Raw genomic sequence first — 22,076 nt, 5'->3', positions numbered from 1 at the left:
TCGATTAATATACTAAATGAGTTGGCAATTATTACAATAATCGCCTCATAAATCAATAAAAAACACGAAACCCGTTCACCTGTAAGCTGGAGGACGGAGAAAGAGGTTTAGTTTCTGAACTGAAGATATCATCATGCGTCTTTCCCCTCATGCTGCTGATGTAAACAGAAAGTAGTGCAGGAACATTTTGACACTTTGCCCTTTTTTCTGCCCCTCAGGTAACCGACTTCGTCTGCGGAGCTTTGTACCCCCGCCTCCAGTGCCACTGCTTGTGCCTCGACAGCTCAGCTCTGCCCCCGGCTTTGAAACAAGCGAGAGGCTTCAGAGACCTCCGACTGCATGTCTCAGACCTCCTTCCTGTTCATCCCCGACGTCTTAAAGGTGCTTTGTCACCAGCACGCTTCGTAGTCGCTCTTTCTTCTGGGACAGAGGTGTGACGCTCGTCGCTTGACTGGAAGCGAAGTTGTTGCTCGTTCAGAGGGGGGAGGAAGGCCGCTGAACACAGTGCCGCTTTCCCCGGAGATGAAGCTGCAGGCCGTCATGGAGAACCTGCACAGGCAGCAGAGGGCCAAGCTTCTGATGGAGCAGCAGCTACAGCAGCAGGCCATCGCCCAGCACGCCCAGGTCCGCGCCGGCGACGACCCCATGGAGAGCGCCGCCCCCGAGGGGGAGCAGGCGCAGATAGCGGCGCTGGCGGCCATGCGAGCCGCCGCCGCCGGGCTGCAGAGGGTGTCGGACAGCCCCATGTCGAAGCGCAGCAGCGGCGGCGAGGAGGAGCGAGACGACGACAACGACGAAGGGGAGGAGCATTACAAGGACATGATGGGCTCTGACGAGGAGGAGCAGATGTAAGTCCATCGATTAGAAAATCTGGATTGTTTTTCACTAGGGATTCCCTGGAGACTGTGTTTCACTGACCATAAAATTTCGCAAATTGGATTTAAAATAAATGACCTTAATGGAAACACGCCAATTCCGAAAAAACTCTGGTTTTAATAGAGTATTGGAAACACTTTTTTTCACATCACACAAGTAATGAGATGAACAGATGGATGTTACTACTGGCGGAAAGGACGAAGAAGACGACAGGAAGACGATTTATCACGAGAACAGACTTATTCACGTGATTTTAATTGTGTTTCCTATTTAACCAAAACACCGCAATTGCAAAATGCAGATTTTTTTTTTACATTAGTGGAATATCAAAGTTTTCTGCACATTTGTAAGTGATGACATCATGCCCACGGCCACCATCTTGTTTCACAAGCGTGTTTTACGTCTTCTGTTTATTTCAACTCTAAAATACTGAATAGACTGAATATTAGGACCAGGCTAAGAGGTTTTTTTTAATGAAAAGAATAAAGTCATAATATTACCAGAATACCGTTGTAATGTTAGGAGAATAAAGTGGACATTTTATTTGAAAACCGAAATGTATATATAAAAAATCTAAGATGAGGAATGTTGAGTTTCTTCATTTTACAGATACTTAATATTTAATAAATACCTAAATATATTTTACACAAATATACCAGGACTTTGAAAGGATTGAGCAATAAATGTTTCTATTTAGAAGAAAAGAAGCAAACAAACTGAGCTGCTCATGTCAGATGTTAGTAACTAAACTTTTTTCTGGTAAAATATATTTTTTCTTGTTTTTCTAGTTAATTTGCATTCCTATCCGTTATTCTTCTTATTCTTATTCATCACCATCTTCAATAACTCTGAAGAACCTAAATCAATGAGTTACAACAAAATTTAATTTCCCTTTGGGATTAATAAAGTATTTTTGAATTTATTCTGATAATATTACGCTCACACATTTCTGAGATTTTATTTTTAGCCCATTTCGCCCAGCTCCTAAAAATGTGACTCTACCTTTTTATTCCTCACGTCAGCAAACGGAAATGGGACGAGGGAGACTTTGAAAGCGACATGGACGAAGACTTTGAGGACGACCTGGCAGAGGAGGGGCTGCCGACCGGCCACGACGCCGTGGCTCCCGGGAAGGGCATCCTGCTGCTGCCCCACCGCCAGCTGCACCCGCACTCCCAGCTGCTGAAGGTCCGGCCCAACGTGGAGCAGGAGCCCCGCGTCGCCATCATGCCTCCCCACGCTCCACACAGCCACCTGGGCGCGCAGGACCACGGGGAATGGACCTACGAGGAGCAGTTCAGACAGGTGAGACTGTTTTTTTACAGATAAATCTTTATTTCTCACAACACCAGAGGGAAGAAACACGCTGCCTCCACAAACAAATGTTTTTTGTTGTTGTCGTTTACAGAGATTGAGCTTTAACTCATCTGTTGTTTGAATATCAAGCACATAAATCTATATGCAGAAGGAGATTTTAATTAGTTTAAGTTATATTTCACATTACATGAGATCCAATAAAAATAATTGATGAAACTAGCAATTAGCAATCATCCAGCAACATTTATTATTTTGCTGGATGATAAATTGTCCCAGAAGTTATTGCAATAAACAATAATGTTGTTCTTTTGACACCATTTAGAAATAATATAATGGTTATGACATGATAATGGAAGTACTCCCAGTCAAAGATGATTAAACTTTAATTTCTAACATTTAACGCTAAAACTGGAAGAAATATTCAAAATAAATACACAAACCAACCAAAAAAAAGCAAATAAAATGAATTATAAAGTCTCTGCAAACAAAATTGTCCTTTTTATAAGGGGGCTAGTTGAGACTAAAGCATTAGACTGAAGAGTTTGGTCGTTCAGGTTTTGGTAAAAGGAGAAAAAGACGGGAGAAATTGATTTTAATTTATCACACAATTAATTAATTTATTGCTTATTGCAAAGGATTAGCTGAAGCAAACAAAACAACTCCACTAATTAACAAAATACAGACAATCTGAAGTTTCTCTAGTGAGAAATCGAAGGATTATTCTTTTCCTCTTCCGTTGGTGGAGATTGCCTGTTTCTCCGTGGTCTGGATGCCACTTCGATCCGTCGCTTTGTCTCCCGTCTGTCTCGTCTTCTCAGCTCTCAACAGACCGTTGCGTCTGAGAGGCCCGTCAACATTTTTCCAGCTCATTCACCGCATTCGGTTGGTTTCAGGTTTCTCACTGAGATAAACCTGCAGATGTTATTTAAAATGATCAGTAACGCCGTGGACGAAGAGACCGGTTTCGTTCGGGAGTAGATTGGAGGTTGAATTAGGAAGTTTGACGCCATCTTGGAGTATTTTTGTGTTCACTTTTGAACAGAGTGAAGGTGGAAGCCTGTATTTAGTCACCAGGGATGTGCAGATGTGCCACAACTGTCCTCCGTTCTCCTCGCATTGAACCTGCTCGGACTCTCTCAGCTGCACATGATGTAATCTGAACAGGCTGGGAAATCAACAGCTAAAAAGCACATGTCATCACCAAGGTTACTACAGCTAACTAAAACTAGCAAAATCTGAAACTGACACAGAGTTTTCCTTAACTGAGATAAATAAAAACAGTAATTAATGAAGGAAAACTATAACTAACTCGAACTATATTGTGTGTTTATAAAACTAACTAAAACATACTGAAATTATAGATACAATATCCTTTGTTTTCATGTTTATTAGTCTGTTTATTAGCATTTTGAGCTAATATTGATTTGTCACAAACAGTTTACATCAGCTGTTGGCACTCTGTATGCCTCCTATCTTTAATCTGCAAAAATGGCGATGACAAAACTTGGGATAAAACTCCAAATAAAATCTGTTGGTTGTTCAGAAATAATTGAGAACATTTTTTGAAAATGGCTTCTTCTGTATCATATTCATGACTGAATCTACATAATCACAATTCATTGATCAAAAAACTAAAACTACTGCTATGACTAATGAACCAAAACTAAATCTAATCAATATTTAACTAATAAACACTAGCAAATGCACTCTAAAAACTAATTAAAACTAACTAAATTATACAAACACACCGTCAAAACTAAATAAAACTAAACTGTGGTGAAAAGCCCAAAACTAAGCTAACCCTGGTTAACACCTGACCCTGCGTTAAAGGTCCTGGTCTAAACAAATTACTTTTTCAACATATTTACTCTAGGCTTCGATTTAGCTTTAACTAAACTGATATTGACTAACGCTAGTATTCCCCTGAAAATTTTTATACAATTTTTCATTTTGCTTAATTGCTGAACCTGTGTTTACTTCAAAAACAAACTGAAAACAGAATAAAACAGATTGATTAAGCATTGAAATTAAGATAGCTTCTTTCTTTCACTGTGATACTAAATACAGGCTTAGATGTGGCTTTAACTAACCTAATACTGACTAAAACGATTATTCCCCTCAAAATGTAATACATTTTTTCAGTTTTTGATTTAACAAAACTGTATTCACTTCAAAAACAAACTGAAAAAAAGAATAAAATGGATTGAATAAGCGTTAAAAAAGATAAATTTCTACTGAGTTGCACCAGGAGTGGAGTCTAAACGTTATTCCTGACTGAGTTGAGCAGATTGAGGCGAGAGTGGAAGTGGGGGAGGGTCGGTCAGGGAGCATTTTAACTGCTTTAGCGTGCAGGAGTTTACTGTAAACATGCCAGTGGGCGGCTGGATATTATGAGGGAGGCCTGAGTGAAACAAGACAGGCTGTTTACATGGGAAGACCAAAGTCTGTCAGCGGCTCGGCTCAGATCAGACTGCATGCTGTCAGTTAAAACAGAAATCTAACCTCAGTTCAGATACAAAAAAAACTTCCACTGTTTTATAAATATGATATGAACTGGAACGGAATCAATTTTTTTCCTCTGGAAACTGCATAAAGTCTTATCAGGAGGCTGACCTTTGCAGTGTAAAGCAATCATTGGAGTTATAGATGTACTTTTTAGTGTCCTTGGTTATAGTTTATAAAACAGATCTAGTAAACATGCCTCCACTTCAGAGCTGAAGCCAGTTTTTCATATATATATATATAGAGAGAGAGAGAGAGAGAGAGAGAGAAAGAGAGAGAGAGAGACACACATTGCAATTACGTCACGTAATCATTCGAGGCGCCATGATGGACGTGGGAAGGGAGGGACGGGAGTATTGAACAGAGCGACGGAAATTGTTTTCCCCAAGTTGCTTTTGCCAGTTTATTCATGGTTTCTACTTGTTCAAGTTGAGCTAATTTATCTGTGAACGTAACACACCTGGTTGGGGCCCACAGACGGCGGTATTTACAGAAGCTAGAAACAGCTAGCTTACAAACCGACCCATACCTTGTCCCTCCTGACATGTTAATCGAATTACCGGCTTTGTCTGAATTCAGACCACAGGATTTATATCACTATGTCATAAACAGTGTTTCCCCTTACACCGAAGCAATATTAAAAACGTACAAAAAAACTAATGCTAACCAGTTTTTCCGTACATGCTAGGCTACATGACAATGCGGAATTGTCTCCATGGTTACTGACGTTACACACTTACCTTCTCCATAAAGCGAATTTTGATATCTTTCTAATCATACTTACTTATAAAGTATATGAACGTTAATCTTCATACCTTGTAAAAGTGTTTGCTGCTAATCCGCGGTTACACCGAGGGCTGACAGTCATTAGATTGACGGCTGCTGTCCATCGCCGCTCCCGCATCTTTCCTCGTTGAAAGTTATTCAGTAAAATGACACGTTTGGTTTGCATCCTTGTCGGTTTGTGCAGCCGATACGGCAGCATCCTCATACCATTTTTAAAGTGAAATCAGCGAAATAAAAGTGATATTAGTCTGGCTGTTTTAGACTAGCTGTAAAGGAGCGCGTTGGTTGTTTTAACGTCCGTCATGGCGGAGTGGGCGGAGCCCTGGAAAGCGTGACGTCACTTGCAAAGGGTCAATATAACTACGCTTATACAGCTCTGGAAAAAATTAGAAGACCACTTAAAATTATCATTTTCTCTGTACTTTTTATAGGTATATGATTATTTGAGGTCTGAAAGCACTGCATCTTTTTCATTATTTTGACCATTTCTCATTTTCTGCAAATAAATACTAAATTTTTGCTTGGAATATCAGAGACATGTTGTCAGTACTTCATAAAATAAAAGAACAATGTTAAGTTTACACAAACGTATACCTAAAAAAGTAAATTCAGAGAAACTGATCATTTTAAGTGGTCTCTTAATTTCCTCCAGAGCTGTATATGTATATATTTAAATGTGTTTGTGTGGCACGGACTGAGCCACCATTTTACGCAGCAGCTTATTACATAATGGAAGCCGCCACTGAAATGCAAACACAATCATGGCCTGTTGCAATATTTCCAACCATAAAACACACTCATCAGTGTGAGAAACGGGCCGGTCTCGTCTCCGACGTTTCTCAACTCTTTCAGCGCTGACACGGTCCGCGTGTCGCAGGCGGATTATCTCGGCCACGTTGCACGCAGCCTTCATTATCAAGCCCTAACTATAGATTCTGTAATTTAAGGCCTATTTTTTTTGTAATTACAGGCTGTGGAATATAACTCCCCTAAAACCTATACTCTGCTTCTGAAAATAACCCACCCCTCCCTGTGTGAGTGCCCTGACAGGGCATTCTCAGATTTCATGTGGCAGGTACAACATACTGGGCAATTTTATCGTCATGCGTCACTCGGCTGTGGATTAGATTTGCTTGCTCTGACACCTAATCATGTTGGTTGTTTATTAATCTATAGATAATTAAAGCCTGCATTGTATTTATCTTACCATAGATGAAGAGAAAATTGATCATGAAAGAAAAACAATCCAGTATTTTAGAAAGACATTGCTATTTCTGGCCTTGGATGATTATAGCAATAAGCTGTAATTGCAGTTATAGCCTGTTATAATAACTGCCTCCTGATAATTCAAACTGTCTTGCTTTGTATACCCTAGATTGCATATTTATTTAGCTTCTTCTTTTTCTTCTCAACCTTACATTTGTGGTTTCTTCATTGCCTTTTATTGGTAGATATATAAACCATCATCTTGCAGTTTTTTTTTATTATTATTATATCTCACGACTCTGCCTGGTCTTGGTTGTTGTGAAATATCAAAAGTGATGAAGCAGAAAATTTGTAGCTGCTGTTATGTGTGAAGCAGCGAACACACGGTAATCGTCTGCACCAGAAAAACAGTGCAATAAAAGTAATTATATAACAGCTATCATCTAAAAAGGTTCTGCCTTCAGTTTTCAATGACTGATGCAGACGTGGAAAAGTGCTGAGTGGGCAGCGCTACTTTTATCATTAATAAAAACAAGTGCGTTTTTGTATCTTTGTGGCTCAGGAGTTTGACCCGTTATTCAGAAGTCAGTCGACTGCTCAACCTTTCGCTCTGGTAACCCTTTACCTTCACAAACGAGTGTTTTAGTCCAAACATATCCAGCTTGCAGTGCTTTGGAAAGTAAACGTCATCTCATTTGTTCAGGTTACAGCCTTTTTCCTGGGATTTTATGCTTCACTGTATCTGCTGGAGAGAAAAAAAAAACATCCAGTGGGTGGTGCAAGTTGTTACAATCAATAGTAGCTACACAGGCACACCCACTAGAAGGAAACAAACCAGTAGAACACTTTCATTCTATTGGCTGAGAGGTTGCCAGACAACAGTACTTTTTTGTTCCAAGCAGAAAATGATTCTCAAGCTAGCAGAGAGGTTTGCTAGCGGGGATTTGATCCGAGCAGGGACAAGTTTTGAGTGTGAAGAGAAAGGTTTGAGAAATCACAGTGAATATTTGAAAGAGAGCAAAAGTTTTGAGTACAAGCATTACAAGTTTTGAGAAGAAAGACGTGAAGTCCTGCTTTCTAACTGAAAATGTGTGGTCTGAAAAAAGTCTCCCATAAATAAAGGGCAATTTTTTTTAAATGGACTTCTAATAGTGAGCAGATTCTCCCATCTGAGATGTTAGTCTACTTCTTTTAAATAATCCTCTGCTTGGTCATTTTTGGTGGATGTCCATATTTTGGTAGGTTCTCTCTTTCTAAAGTTGGATTAAGTGTTGAAAAATTCTCCATCATTACGTGGATTAACGTCAACATCGACACTTTTCTCTTTGTAAACAACAAAAAAGTTAAAAAGAATCTACAAAGCTCCTGAGAGTCCATAATGCTCCATAATTATGTACTAGGACTGAACTGATTAATCAGATTAGTAGTGATTAATCAATTGTTGAAATAATCATCAACTAAATTAATAGTCAGTTGATTGTTAACTGGAGTGTACAGACTCAAAAAGAGACCATTTACTGGAAGAACAACATAGTCAGAGCAGTAATTAAGCCAAAACTTTACAGAAAATTAAACATTTTGCACTTAAGATAAAGAAAAAACATTATGTTTGTGAATATGTTCTATCCAGAACTCAAATGTCTTAGTTTTGGGGTCACCAAGTTCAAATTCTGCCAAAGCAGAAACAATCCCTCCTATTATGCATCATAATATACCCAGTTATTAATCAGTTAGTGTGAAAAATAATCAATTAATCTACAAATGACCAAGTATACACCAAAGGAAAGCTATGTTATTGCATTTTAAGTAATACATTATTTATTTTCTAAATTAATTGTTCGTTGTAGGCCTAGTTTGGACTTTATTTTGTAAGTAAACTGTACCTAAGTCTCCCCAAAGCTGTGTTCTTGTGTTTTTGGTCTTTATGATGCTAATCTATGAAAACCTCTGAAGACTTCAGAGAACTGCTGCCTGTGTGAGGAGATTAAGTTGTAGACAGGTGAACTCTGCCTCTGCAGGCAAATGTTTGTGCTTGATTTAATTTTGATCAGATCAGATCAGAGTAGAGAGGTTCAACACAAATACATGCAACACTTTCTGTTCATTTTTAAAGCTGATTTCGTAAGTCAAACGATTATGCCTACGCTCGTCTTTCACATGAAATTCCAATAAATAAAAAAACAGAAGTTTGTGGTTCTAACGAGACAAAACATGAAAAGTTGATGTCTGATCTGTTAAACTGTGCTGTGCTTGATAGTAGAAACACAAATGTTAGCTTTTCATCAGCTATTTTCTCCCAAACTGTACTTGACAATGCACCTGGTAGCTTAAAAACATGAGTCTGCTGGTCTTCTGAGTCGGGTTTGTGCCTGTAAAACTTGACAGTGTTGCTTCACAGTGTTTATGTCTGTGTCTCTTGTTTTCGTAACACAGTTTCAGGTCACACTTCTGAATGCAAAGTCAGACTCTTTTGGGAGAAACGTCAAATCAATTTGGGTCATTGCATGCAGCAACACTGGATTATTCCAGTCGTGGACTTTACAAACGTCAAATTTGTTGTTAAATACTTTTTTTATCCGTTCTTTTTACAAAATATTTTTTGAAAACTGAAGATTCTCTTTTGTTGGTTAGTACAAAATTTAAATCTACAACCGATTCCTAATTGAAAATTGATAAACTAAGCTTCATTTTGTGACAAAAATGCAACGGGCAGGAAGGATCTCCAGTAGAAGACAATCTTGCATTGAATCTGAAAACACCTCTGACTGAAGTTGCTGTCTCAGCATCAGGACATGCCAAATGCTCAAAATCCAGGCAGCACAGATGACGTTCCACTGCTAATCCACTTCATTTGCTTTTGACGCTCCTCTTTACTTTACAATTGTTTTGAAAGTAGAAGAGAAAGAAATATCCTTCCAGCTGAACAGTTTCCAAAACTAATAGAAAATAATTGTCCTTATCATAACAAAAGTTTATAAAAAGACGAAATGAGAACTAAAGTAATTGAGCTAATCGTTAAAAAAAAAGTTAAAAAAATTACAAAATATTTTTTTTTGTTGTATTACTCATTTTTTTAAACAAAAGATGTTTAATAGAATCATATTAGACTGCGACAGACTGGCGACCTGTCCAGGATGTACCCCGCCTCTCGCCCGGAACGTTAGCTGGAGATAGGCACCAGCACCCCTCCCGACCCCACTGAGGGACAAGGGTGTTCAGAAAATGGATGGATGGATGGATGGATATTAGAGGTTTGGTTTGTTCATAAACTTTTAGGTAGAGTTTTTATTTATGGTTTCTGAGATTTTAATAAAAAACATAATTACTCTTTGGTTTTGCAAAAACCCAAAGGTCAAAGCCAGTCCATCATGTTCGCAGCTATTTATAAGTCTTTTGGGTTTCTGTTCAAATCTGAGAAATGTTAACATGAACTGAAAGCGCCATAACTCCCTCGCTCACATCCACGGGTCAGTTTCTTTGTCTGATCGGATTTCATTATCTCACCGTCGCCTGAAGGTACAAGTCAACAAAAAGCTACTCACATTGTTTGAAACTTAATCTGTTGACATGTTTTAGTCACAAGTAAGTTTTTTTTTTTTTTAATTATTTATAAACGGAGTGTCTTTTTCTGCTCTCATTTTATGGCCACACAGCAAACATTTTAATGTTTTTTACTAACAATTTGCAGCGTAATCATGTTGCTAAGTAGTTTTCCGGATGTCTGGGGAGGAAGGGGTTTTAAGGCGGTACAGTTTATTTTGAGCAGGTGGGTGGAGGCTGCAGGAATGTGCTTGATGGAGGGTGATAATGTGGCCACTAGGAACCTCAGATCCTCAGCAGAAACGTTGCATGCCTCTATCAGTCCTGAGCAGTCATGGCTTCTCCAAACTGTAAACTGACGTGTGCAGATTGCTTATGACATATGAAGAGCCCATAAAGTCTGAATTATGCTGCAGACTGAGTGAGACGAAGTAAAACCCAAATAATATACGACGTTCTTAATTTACAAGTTGTTAAAAAATGTTTTTCTCTTTCTTTCTACATGCACGGTGCGCTGCAGGGGAAAAAAAAAACTGCAACCAATCCCAACAAATTTGTAGTTGACGTTTCGCCTCCAGGCAGTGTGCTGCAAAGACATATTGGCAAATCCCAACCTGCATTCCTGGAGGATCATCCAGACACCTTCCTCCGCTCTCTGCTGACATGTCAGACTAAATTAAGCCAAGAGGTGCCGGCTGCTCCAAGTCTGATTACACTGTGGCTTTAAGTGAATTAATCAAAAATATTCAAGGCCCTTTGCCAGCGCCGTCATATCTGGCCAGGACAGGAAGCAGAGAGAATTAAATAAAGGGCAGAGCTTTATACAGATATCAAATTATGCCATGCTGTTGGATTAATCTGTAAATGAAACTGATTTGAGTGTCTGGTGGCGTTTATTTCAGTGATATGAGCTTGATACCACTTATAGCCCTTCTTGGTATTTGAACTCTCTATAGACATCTGGCTCTGGGATATCTATAGAAATTTCCATGCATATTAGAGTTGCACAAAGCCAACAATGCAACTTTATAAACTTCATTAATAATTTTCATTATTCTTGCATCCATTTTTTCTCAGTCTGTCACCAATATGAAGCCTATTAAGGTATTAAAAGTTTCAAAACTTTCTTAGTTTTAGTTTGTTTGTTGTATCAAAACGGTAAGATTTAATCTCTTCTTTCTGTCTTACCCTTAACAAACAAAAACACAGAGGGAAACTATTTAAAAAAAAAACAAATTTTTATGTTTTTAAACTAGATACTGAATTTGTCTCAATAAGTAAATTTCAAAATTTTCCTGGGATAAAAATCACCGTCCAAATAACTCTCACACATACAACTGAAGACAAACAAAAATAAGTGAATAATTGAAATCATTTGTTGTAAAACCATTTTCCTGAAACGTTATTTGTAATTTAGGTTTGTCTTACTTCAAGTGTACTTGGACATTTGCACTTTAAACCAGACCTAAAGTAAATGGTAAGATTTTGCAGTGGTAGTTTTAATAAAATATTTTTAATGGGAAAGGGCTGATGATTGATGCATATTTTGCCCGCTGTCTCTTTAAATTAGAGATGCACTAATTTGATATTAATATCTGACCCACAGTGGCCGATCTATTCAGTCTAACTCTATGTTTTGTACTCTGGGTGACCTCATGCTTTATTTTTTATTTTACATAATTTGATGGGTTTGTTGCAGCTTCAGTTTCTTTATTATTTATTATTTATTTTACACTTGCTGTTTCACTGACTGAACAAATTAATTTGTACAGGTTTGACCAGGTTTGTTGGTGTATTTAATTGTGCTGTAGGTGCAGAGCTACCAAATAAATGTTTTTTCTGTATTGGATCGATATTAAACCTCAGATATTTGTATCGGTATCAAAAGTGAAAAAACTGGATTGTTGCATCCCTAATTTAAATTAGAGAAAGAATACAGTAATCAAAACCTAATACCACAAGGCTTTTCACTTTAACTTTACCAACATCAGCGCTTCAAATGCTCGATTAATTTCGCCTCTAAACGCTCTGAACGTTTCTGGATGTGCAGGTTTGATAATCCCGCTCAGTGCTGCTGTGTCTCCATGGCTAAATACCTCGCCCTGCTCCCCTGTATAAACAATATCTTCTTCAGGCCAGAAGCCATCCAGGGGCCACTGGAGCCTTTGAAGTTTCCATGTCTCTGTCTGCTTTAAACACCAGCAGCTGGACACAGATGGAGCCCAGATGGACAGTAAAGTAGGGATGTCTTTAAAAATTCATGGCACTCACCATGATCAGTCGAAATGGAGGGAGGGGGTTGGCATTAAACATTAAATTGCTCCGACCCTCCCACACACACACACACACACACACACACACACAGGGAGCCGGGGCAGGGGGCTGTTAGGGACTACAGGAAGTGCAGCAGGAATAAGAGCCAATTGGGAGCGACACTTACTGGGATTGCCCATCAGGTTTCCGCTGATACAGCTGTCTGATAAGTGCATGTTGAGTTTATAATCCACGATAGGGGAGCCTTTTGATCCGTGTTTATGAGTTCTTTTTATTTTGCTGGGTTTTCTTTGGTCTTTTAGGAGCAATTCTCATTTTATAACGTTATTACAACCTAAAAAGAGACTTAAATATCCAGAGAGTACGCTGTGCTTTGCTAGCATGCTGCAAAAATGTCTTTTACTGAGATAAATTAGCACAATATCGCCTCTTTTCCACATATTAATGCCCACTGCTTGTCAGCTGGCTGAAAAAATAGATAAAATTTATTTATTTATTTATTTTTATTTTGATTATTTAACACAACAATGACCAACATATATGTAGACATTCAGGTCATACTTGAGACAGTAATATGGAGAATAAACACAAACCAATAAATGACAAAACAAAAACCAAAAATAAAACAAACACCAGCAATTATTTCCATAAATAGGTGTTTGTTTTAGACAACTAAAAAGAAAATAAATAAAATACAAACAGAAATTATACAAAATTTATAATTTTGTTTTGGTTTATTTGTTAGTATTGTCAAAAAATGGGCTATTAGTAAACACTTATATTTAATTATTTTTGCTTATTTAGTTATTTAAATTTTGCAGTTTAGTTAGTCTTTTAAGATTGAAAATGTTTTGGATTTACAATTTATCTAATTGTTGAAGTACATACGCTTTTTATAAAAAAAAAATTAAGTCTTTTTTAGTCTTAAAATTAAATTTTTGCATCTTTTTACAAAGTTTGCAATAAAATGAAATGATCGTAATAAAAATAAATATATGTAGACATAAAATTCTACCTGCAAGAATAAGATCATCACAATGTTGACAAATCCACCAGTAACTGAGTAAAATGTCATATTTGTGATTAAATCTTTACCAATTTTGCTAATATGATAAAGTACAAAAGGATTAAAGGATAAAAAAATAAAACCAAATATTAAAATAAAATGACACAAAAAGATTAGTTAGATTGTAAGATAATAAAGAGAAACTGATATTTCACTAGTTTATATATGGTTTTAGTTTATGTTCAATGAACCAGAACCAATAAAACCCAAAAATAAAGACGGTATTAGTGCATCCTGAAACCCAGAGATGGTGCTAAAAAGGCCAAACTAAATTTTATCTCATGTTTGAAATAAAAAAATTAATTTTCTAATGTAGAATTTATATTGTATCCAAATTCTCCAACATTATTTGTTAATTTTTCTTGTTATAACTAACGTGCATTTATCTCCCTTAGAGTCTTATATTTTATCTCTGCTTCAAGGTTTTAAATTAACTTCTTTATAACTTCAGTGGGATGGGTTTGAATTAAGATTACAATTTAGAGAGATAATCTACGTAATCTGTTGTTTTAGTAATGGTAAGTTTCTCCCCAACTGTTAAAGTTGTCAGATCTGCTATGGAAAGTAGTAAAAATGAGCATAACGTGAGAACATCTTATTATTAAACCAACCAGAACATGTAGTTATTTTTTTTAATCCAGCATTTAGTTTTTTCTTTTCCAAATATACCTCAGTTTTTTCTCCTAGCCGTTTATAAAGCGCATCATCTGGAGCCCTGGTGGCTCATATCAGTCTGCATTATTCATCAGTGAGGGGCTTTTTCATTAGATTTCTGGAGGAACTCCAGTTTAATTAAAAGACAGGACATGGTTTTATTGGTCCTGTCTGAGAGAGGGTTAAAAAAACGGAGCGAGTTATCATGGAAAGACCTCTGAAAGTCTTCCTGTTTTAAAGGGAAAGGAGCAGAGGGAAAACACAAAGTGCGACTGAGGCAACAAGAAAATGTCCCTCACTTGGCACAGCGCTTTGACTCGCAGCCAAGTAGAGCAAGTAGTAAACGCTCATTTTAACTGTGAAGCACCGCAGAGCATTTGAAACGAGTCCAAGCCCGAGCATGCTGCATGGGGCTGATGTCAGAAACTGTACAGCCATGGGGATTCTGGAAATTGGCAGGCACTCAATATGGACCAGGAGAGGGGGGCTGGGGAAGGAATGTAAACAAAGATTGTGTAAAGGCCGGAGTTAGCGCCTTCATCCTGTCTCTTTCTTTCTCTCTCTCTGTTGAGCGGTGAGACTTTTTCTCAGGCTTCCTCTTATGCTCAAAGCTTCAGGAAACGATAAGAAGTTATCAGATTGTGAGGACGTCTCTTGTCCACATCCCTCTGCGAGTGACGCCAAAGATTGTTTTGGTCAGATTCAGCCCAATTACAGAACAATCTCATTGTGAAACAATCTCATTGTGAAACAAATATGATTAGACCATATTTGATACTGATACCTTATGATTAGGGTCAAAACATACTGATATTTAAAACTGTTCAGGATTTTATCTTGACAACATATATAGTTCTGTTTCCCATTTTGTCGTTTTCAGGGTACTCTGCCCTTTATGTCATCACAACGCAAACTTTCTCAAAGTTTTTAGTGATCTGCATTCGTTCTTTGGAATGAAATTATCTATATCTTTCTGTATTTTATATTCTATATTTTTACGCTACTGAAAAATATGATGGTTTTGACACATGCAGAGCACAACCAACAACTAAAAATGGCGCTTCTGGATTGGCAGCTTTGCTAACACTAACCAATAGTCGAGTTGCGTTGCATCTTCACCTGGTCATTGCAATCCCGCTCAATTCTCATCGCCCCATTTCTCCCATTGAGCTTGATTTCTCCTGTAGAATTTAAGTCTATAGTTTCAATCAGTGTTAGCCACATTTTCAAATATTAAATTAACAGCCATCTTGTTTGGCGCAGCTCTTCTCTCTTTACAGTGCGGCGGTTGTTTACAATAATCTTCATATCATCGAATTAAATTAGGTAAAATTTAAAAAGTCAACAGAGTCCACACCTCCAGCTGCCTATTGTTTCTCAATACGAAGAAAAGCGTTGAGCAAGAAGTTAGTTTTTGCCAGGCTAATTGTCCCTGGGTATTTCAACTTCTCAAGCTCATTTACTTTTGAATTTTTTTACACACACTTTATGAAAGATAGTGAATAAATCAGTTACTTTCCACTGAACTGTGGCTAGGTGGGACTCCACTGCATTAGGGTTTCTGGTCTTATCAATGCAGATGAAGTTACATATTTTCGGTAATTATTATTTCTTTAAATCTTGTGGTTCTGGTTGCACAATCTCTACTCTACCCACAAATTCAACTTTTTAACCAACAGATCAACTGTGACTGTCTCGCTTGGTGAGGCTACCACTCTGTAGCAAAACAACATGTTGAACTGTTTTATGTTTTTAGGGTTTAAAACCCTTTTAAAATCATTTATAGTAGTCTGTCACTTTAAACAGGATGTGTAGATTTTATGTCTCTCTGCAGCAAATATTTGACTTCTTTCTTCATCTCTCTTTTTTACTGTTTTAAATTTCTAAATGAGTCCTTTGTGTGTTACTCAGACACAGACAAGAAAGAGACAGTTCAAGTTATCGATAAACAAATCCCTAAGTGACATCCCCTCTCACAAAGACCCAGTGGTAACCATTTATGTGAACAAAAGCTGTTCTTTTTGTGCTTTTACATTCATATTCCCCTGAAAAGGTAGCAAGCGTTGAAAGCTTTCTTTCTTGAAGGAATCAATTAAGAAATAGGTCAAAGATTGATAAAGGGATTCGGCGACACATTTTCAAGGTCTGAGTTGCTCTTTGTCCAAGAGTGAAGAGCAGCTGAAAAATAGATATACGTGTTTTGAAATGCGTCTGTAATAGTCCGAGGAGTCAATAGGTCGCCTCGAAGCAGGGCACCTTTTTGTGTTGTAAAAGCTTCGGTTGGTGCCTTGATCAATAATTGTCACATTTGGCCCCAGTGACATCACTCTGGCTCCTCTGTCTTGTCTCTATGATAATAAGAAACCTTACATGATTGTGTGGACGAAGCAGGAAGTCGGGCTGTTGGGCTTTGTTAATGGCTCGGATACAAATAGTCTCTCCTGATATCTCACCAGTAAGAACTGATAATAGGCGCTTCTCCCTCAAGATAATTCATGAAGGTTACCTTAATAAAACCTGTTTTCCAGATCTAATTAAACATGTTGTCCAAGGCTGTTTTCCATCTGATAGTGCGGTAGACTGGGTTTGATTTTGGACCAAAATTGCAATATTTTGTACATTTTCAGCTGGTGCACTGTGTCAAACAAACCAAACACTTTGAAAAGCCTTTTTCCCTCCTCGCCTGTGGTGGCGCTATCACTGCAGCACCAAAAACCTCTGAAGAAGACTCTGAGCGCATCTTCCATCTTCATGAAATGTCAACAAAAATAGAGTGGCAGCAGTTGTAGGATTTCACTTTTGTCGTCGGTAAAAGACTGTGAGCCATTTCACACACTTGTTTTAGTTGCATTTACCCAGAATGCTTTGCATTACGATGCACTTCCTGCTTTTGGAGCAGTCGCCAGTCTCCGTGCCATTCACAAGTTTATTCAAGCCGCGCCAGAATTCACTTTAATAGAATCGAGACCGAGGTTTTCAGTTCACACCTCCCCAAACTAACCAGACTTTCCAGGAAAACAAACTATAGAGTTGGATTAAAGTGGACTAAACCGAGCTGGTGAGGCTGAACCAGATCCTTTGAAAAACGTGTTCCCCTCCTCGCCTGTGGTGGTGCTGCACCAAGAACTACTGAAGTAAACAACACAAAAACCTCCAAAATAAACACAGAGCAGAACTTCTGCCTTCACCAAATGTAAACAAAAATAGTGGTGTCAGATTTTAGCGATTGTAGGATTTCACTTTTGTCGTCATTAAAAACCACAAGTCATTTCTCCTGCTACTGCTAGAATCATGCGTTTATTTTGGTTGTATTTTACTATTTACCCAGATTGCCCTGCGTTATAGTTCCTGTTTTGGCGCGATCTCCAGTCAAAACACAACAGAGTTCACTTCGATTCTCACGTTTTCAGGTCAGAGTCTGATTGCGCATGACTGGAATTCAGTTAAAGTGGAGAAACCGTGAATGCACCCCATGAATTACCTGCAGGGACACAAATGCATGTTTGCAGTGAATAAGATCCACCATGCTTAAGGAACATGTAAACACAGTGGAAGTCCCTGAGCCGTTGTACAAACAGGATCAGGCTTGCTTACAAACACGGACGCACTGTGTACGTTTCAAACTCCACTAAAAGTCAGATGCATAAATGTTTAAACAGGAAGATGGATTCCTCTGCTGTGTGGAAAAGAAAAACCCAGAGGTTGCTGTGGGTCATATTTCTGTCTGCATGTAGTCTGGAGGCCCTGCAGTTCCCTCTCTGCTGGGGCCCACGGACAGCTATCTGCCCTGCGCGACGCTCGGTGGGCCAGATATGTTTTTAAGGTCGCCGGTAGACCCGCTAGCCTCTCCGTCCGTCATCCCTCAACACTAAAACTTTCTCCTACCATTGTTTGCATCCAAATGTCGTTTAAAACAACTTGTGAAACTTCATCTGCTTTATCTTCGTCTCCATCTGTCTGCATTCAGACAAAGTTATCACATCATCTGCGGTGGCGCTGAATAAATACTTTCAGCTTCGCTCAGTCTCATTAGATTATTATCTGGATCAGAACATTTCAGTCATTTCAGGGGAAGAACAGGCCCATAACATCAACGTTTTTTATATAAAGTACTTCCATTTTAGCCCCTATCTATCACAGAGTGACTGTTGCTGTGTGTGGTATCACACGTCGCTCTGTGATCTTAAATTGGTGCTACGCCCACTTCCCCTCCTTCTGCTGAGCCTCGCCTCGCTCAGTTTGGGCATCCATCATTGTGATCCTTCTCATTAGCAGCGCGGTTAGAAACATACATCAGACTTTCAGGGTTCTGGGAAAACTGGCTGCTTTTCCTGATTCCTGTCCAATGAATGGACTGTCTATAATCATTTAGAGGCGCCTGTTCTGGTTCAGAGTCGTGTGATCCTCTGTTCATTTTTACCATTTTTTCCTCCACATTTATTAGCACGACTGGTACTGAAATGTTCAGAAAAGCGCATTAAGCAGTTTGATTTTTAAAAGCAAGTAAAAGTAGATGAAGTTAATGGAGACTGCAAACCTGCAAAACACAAAACATAATTCAATGAATGTTGTTTCTCATTCAGAAATCTTTATATCTGGAACAGTTTACCATCAGAAATAGAAATGGTTTTTAATTCCCAGGTGAAACAATAGCTAAAATAATAAGAAATATGTGAACACTGATGTACATCAGCATGCTTTGTTGTGGAGAATTATGTTTTTTTTTTTTTAATGTTTCTCTTGTTTATAGTCAGAAATTCCGCGTATGTTTGTTTCTGTGTGTGAGAGGAATCTTTAATTTTAATTTTTGCTGTGTTTCAACAAAGGTCCAAACTAAGACGGAGTTTCTAGAAAACATATGTACAAAACAATGTTTTTAGCATGTAACATTGTTTACATAAATTTGAACTGAAGTTCAATGTATTAAGCATTTTATTTTTAGATGTTTTAAAGACGAGGTCTTTAAAACTTACACAGATTTACTGCAAGGGAGTCGTAAAATTTCTGATTAATTTGTGTTTTTTTTGTAATTCAAAAGTTCTCTTTGATTACACATTAACATGAATCCAACATGTAACACACTGATGAAAGAAGACTTAAAATAATTTATTTAACTCACACATCCGTTGAGCAAAAATCTGTTTATTATGTTAAAGTTCTGCATTTCATGCAAAATGATGGTTTGTGCACGGCAGTGGCATATATCAACCCATCACTTTTGTATTCAAACTTATATTTAAATTACAAACATTAAATAAGGAAGCTGTGTGTTACTTGCACAGAACGCACAATAATGAAGCACCTTTTATGCATCACTGACCCCAGGTTATTGTACATATATGCACCTCTGGTAAAAACTAAGAGCTCACTGTACTGAACCCATTGAAAACCTCCTGGTTGTTCCACCAAATATTTGTTTCTGAACTCCTCCTGAGTTAAAACATTAGTACTGTTGTTTCTAAATTAATATGGACTTGTTTTCTCTGCATTATTTGAGGTCTGAAAGTGCTGCATCTTTTTCCTTATTTTGACCATTTCTCATTTTCTGCAAATAAATACTAAATTTCTGCTTGTAATTTCAGAGACGTGCTGTCAGTAGTTCATAGAATAAAAGAACAATGTTCATTTTACTCAAACATATAGCTATAAAGAGATAAATCAGAGAAACTGAAGTGGCCTCTTAATTTTTCCGTAGATGTATGTTTAGCTGAGTGTGAGAGAGGCTACAGCCTACGTCCCCCAGAATGCTGTGCGGTTCTGGAGATCAGTGAAATTATTGGGTGAATATCTACTGATATTGATCACATTTCTGTCTCTATATTCAGGGCCATAAGTTTCCACACATAGAAGAAATAAACATTTTATATTGGGCAACCGTTTTTGTTTTTGTGGGACTCTGTAATTGCTTCACTTTGTGGTTGATCTGCAACATGTCCAGTTTTCTGAGACTTGAAAATAAGTTTTGCCGCGGTGTGGTGTGTGACGCTCGTTCCATGTTTTCTGTTAAAGTTTCATCCAGCCATCAGCATAATTTCAATTCTTTGCTCTTTTGTCAAACGCATCTTTTTGGTATCTGAAATATAAAAGAAATATACATTTCACATTCTCCTGTGTATGGAAACTTATGGCCCATCCTGTATATTCGTATCGATTTATTTCCTTACATACAAGTGCTCTTGAAGAAATTTAGCTTTTTGGTTTTTAGTTTTAGCCAAACAGCCTGACTAAAATGTGGTGAAATGTTGCAACAACACACAGTTCACACAGTCTTGTCTCTGAAAATAACCACCGGCGCTACGCTTTTGAATGCAACTCTGAAATCCCGGCCTGGAAATCTTTGGGCTCAGTTAGAAGAAACTGAGGTGTGACCTACAACATCTCACTTTGCAAAGAAAGGGGTGTTTTCACACCTATTTCACTTCCGTTTGTGTCTTTTTTTTTTTTTAAATAACGCATTTTTATCGTTTATGTTTTGCTCCAATTAAAGTGAGAGAGAAGCTGTGAAATTTAATGGCAATACACAGCACCGTGTTTGTTATCAAGCTGGAGGAAATGTTTGCCCGGAGCTATTTCTGAATCTGTTGGTTTGGTTTGGTGTTGTGCCATCATTGGCACATTCCAACCTGTGGTTTTAATCAAGCGCTATAACTGTTTCATTCTTGCTCTTCTCTTCCTACTTGCTTATCTTTTCTGCCATTTTTGTGGGCAAACATGTTGGTCGCTGATAACGCGGCATCAGTTAAAGTCGGTCGCAAGCGGAGTCTGCTTGTGTTGACAAAGCTGCTGGCTCTTCTTCCTCTGTCGATGTAGTTTAATTCACGGGGTCAGCCGGTCACTTGTGATTATGATGTCTTCGGTCCTGCCTGGTCGATAAAGCAATATTCAGAGCCCCAGAAGTGTGGCAGCTCTGGTTTTCCTGTTAATTGTGTTTCTGTTTGGGGGGGATGGGACCCAGGCAACAGGCTTGAAGAAGATGAAGACGGATTCGTTAAAAGTGGTGGCTTATGGAAGCCATTTACGTTGTTTTTTTAGCTACTTTTCACAGCTAAAATGCAATAAATTAGCTTAAAAGTTGATTTATTTCAGTAATTCTGTGCTAAAAGTAAAACTCACATATTTCATAAACGATTACACAGAGAGAGATATAATTTTTTTCTGTTAATTATTGTGGATTTCAGCTTTTTGTTAAGGTGATCCATCCTCATCAGACATCAACCAACCAAAACACACAAATGTTATTTTTACAATTATTTGGATTAGTTAATTACTGAAATAATTGCCAAGTAATTTGGTAATTAATTAATCATTAACTGAACATACAGACTCAAAACTATCCATTTGCTAAAAAACAACACACATAGAGCAGTAATTAAACCAAAACTGTGCAAAAATAGATGCAATTTGTGTTTAAGTAGATTTAAAAACTTGTTTTCTGCAAATATGTGTTACCTAGAAATCCTTAAGTGGGAGTTTTAGCTTCAAATTTTGTTTAAAAAAATCTATTAAGCACTTTTGGTATTAAATTATTAATTGGTTAATCAAAAAATTGATTATTGATAAGCTGAGCAGAAAGAACTGAACTGTTCACATGTTGATGTTAGAAGTTTGATGCTTCCTTTGCTATAAACAATCAAGCATAGAGTAAATAAACTCCACACTTTTGCATGTTAGGCACTAAAATGTTTATTTTCTGATTTATAAAAGGAACTGAATAATTTATTTGCATCTTTTAAAGTATTTATAATATTGAATTTAAAAATCTGCAGAATTTTCCCATTTTTTAAATCCAGTTAATCAATAAATCATCAGAATAAAATAATCAATTATTCAACTTTCCATTAATATTCTTGAACAC

General features: G+C 37.7%; 1 protein-coding gene across 2 annotated transcripts in view; it reads left to right on the top strand.

Annotated features, from left to right (window-relative positions):
- The window catches only part of arid3a (AT-rich interactive domain 3A), an 80,538-nt gene that overhangs the window by 36,760 nt on the left and 21,702 nt on the right, over positions 1 to 22,076 (top strand). For both annotated transcript variants that reach the window (XM_007560556.2, XM_007560554.2), the window contains exons 2-3: positions 219 to 848; positions 1,899 to 2,181. In XM_007560556.2, coding sequence (XP_007560618.1) covers positions 523 to 848; positions 1,899 to 2,181 — 609 coding nt within the window. In that variant the 5' untranslated portion in view covers positions 219 to 522. The remainder of the gene's footprint in view (positions 1 to 218; positions 849 to 1,898; positions 2,182 to 22,076) is intronic.

Source organism: Poecilia formosa, unplaced genomic scaffold (assembly GCF_000485575.1).
Source record: "Poecilia formosa unplaced genomic scaffold, Poecilia_formosa-5.1.2 Scaffold116, whole genome shotgun sequence".
NCBI lineage: Eukaryota > Metazoa > Chordata > Actinopteri > Cyprinodontiformes > Poeciliidae > Poecilia > Poecilia formosa.
Note: the sequence above shows the minus strand (reverse complement) of the source record. Positions and strands in the feature narration are given on the sequence as shown.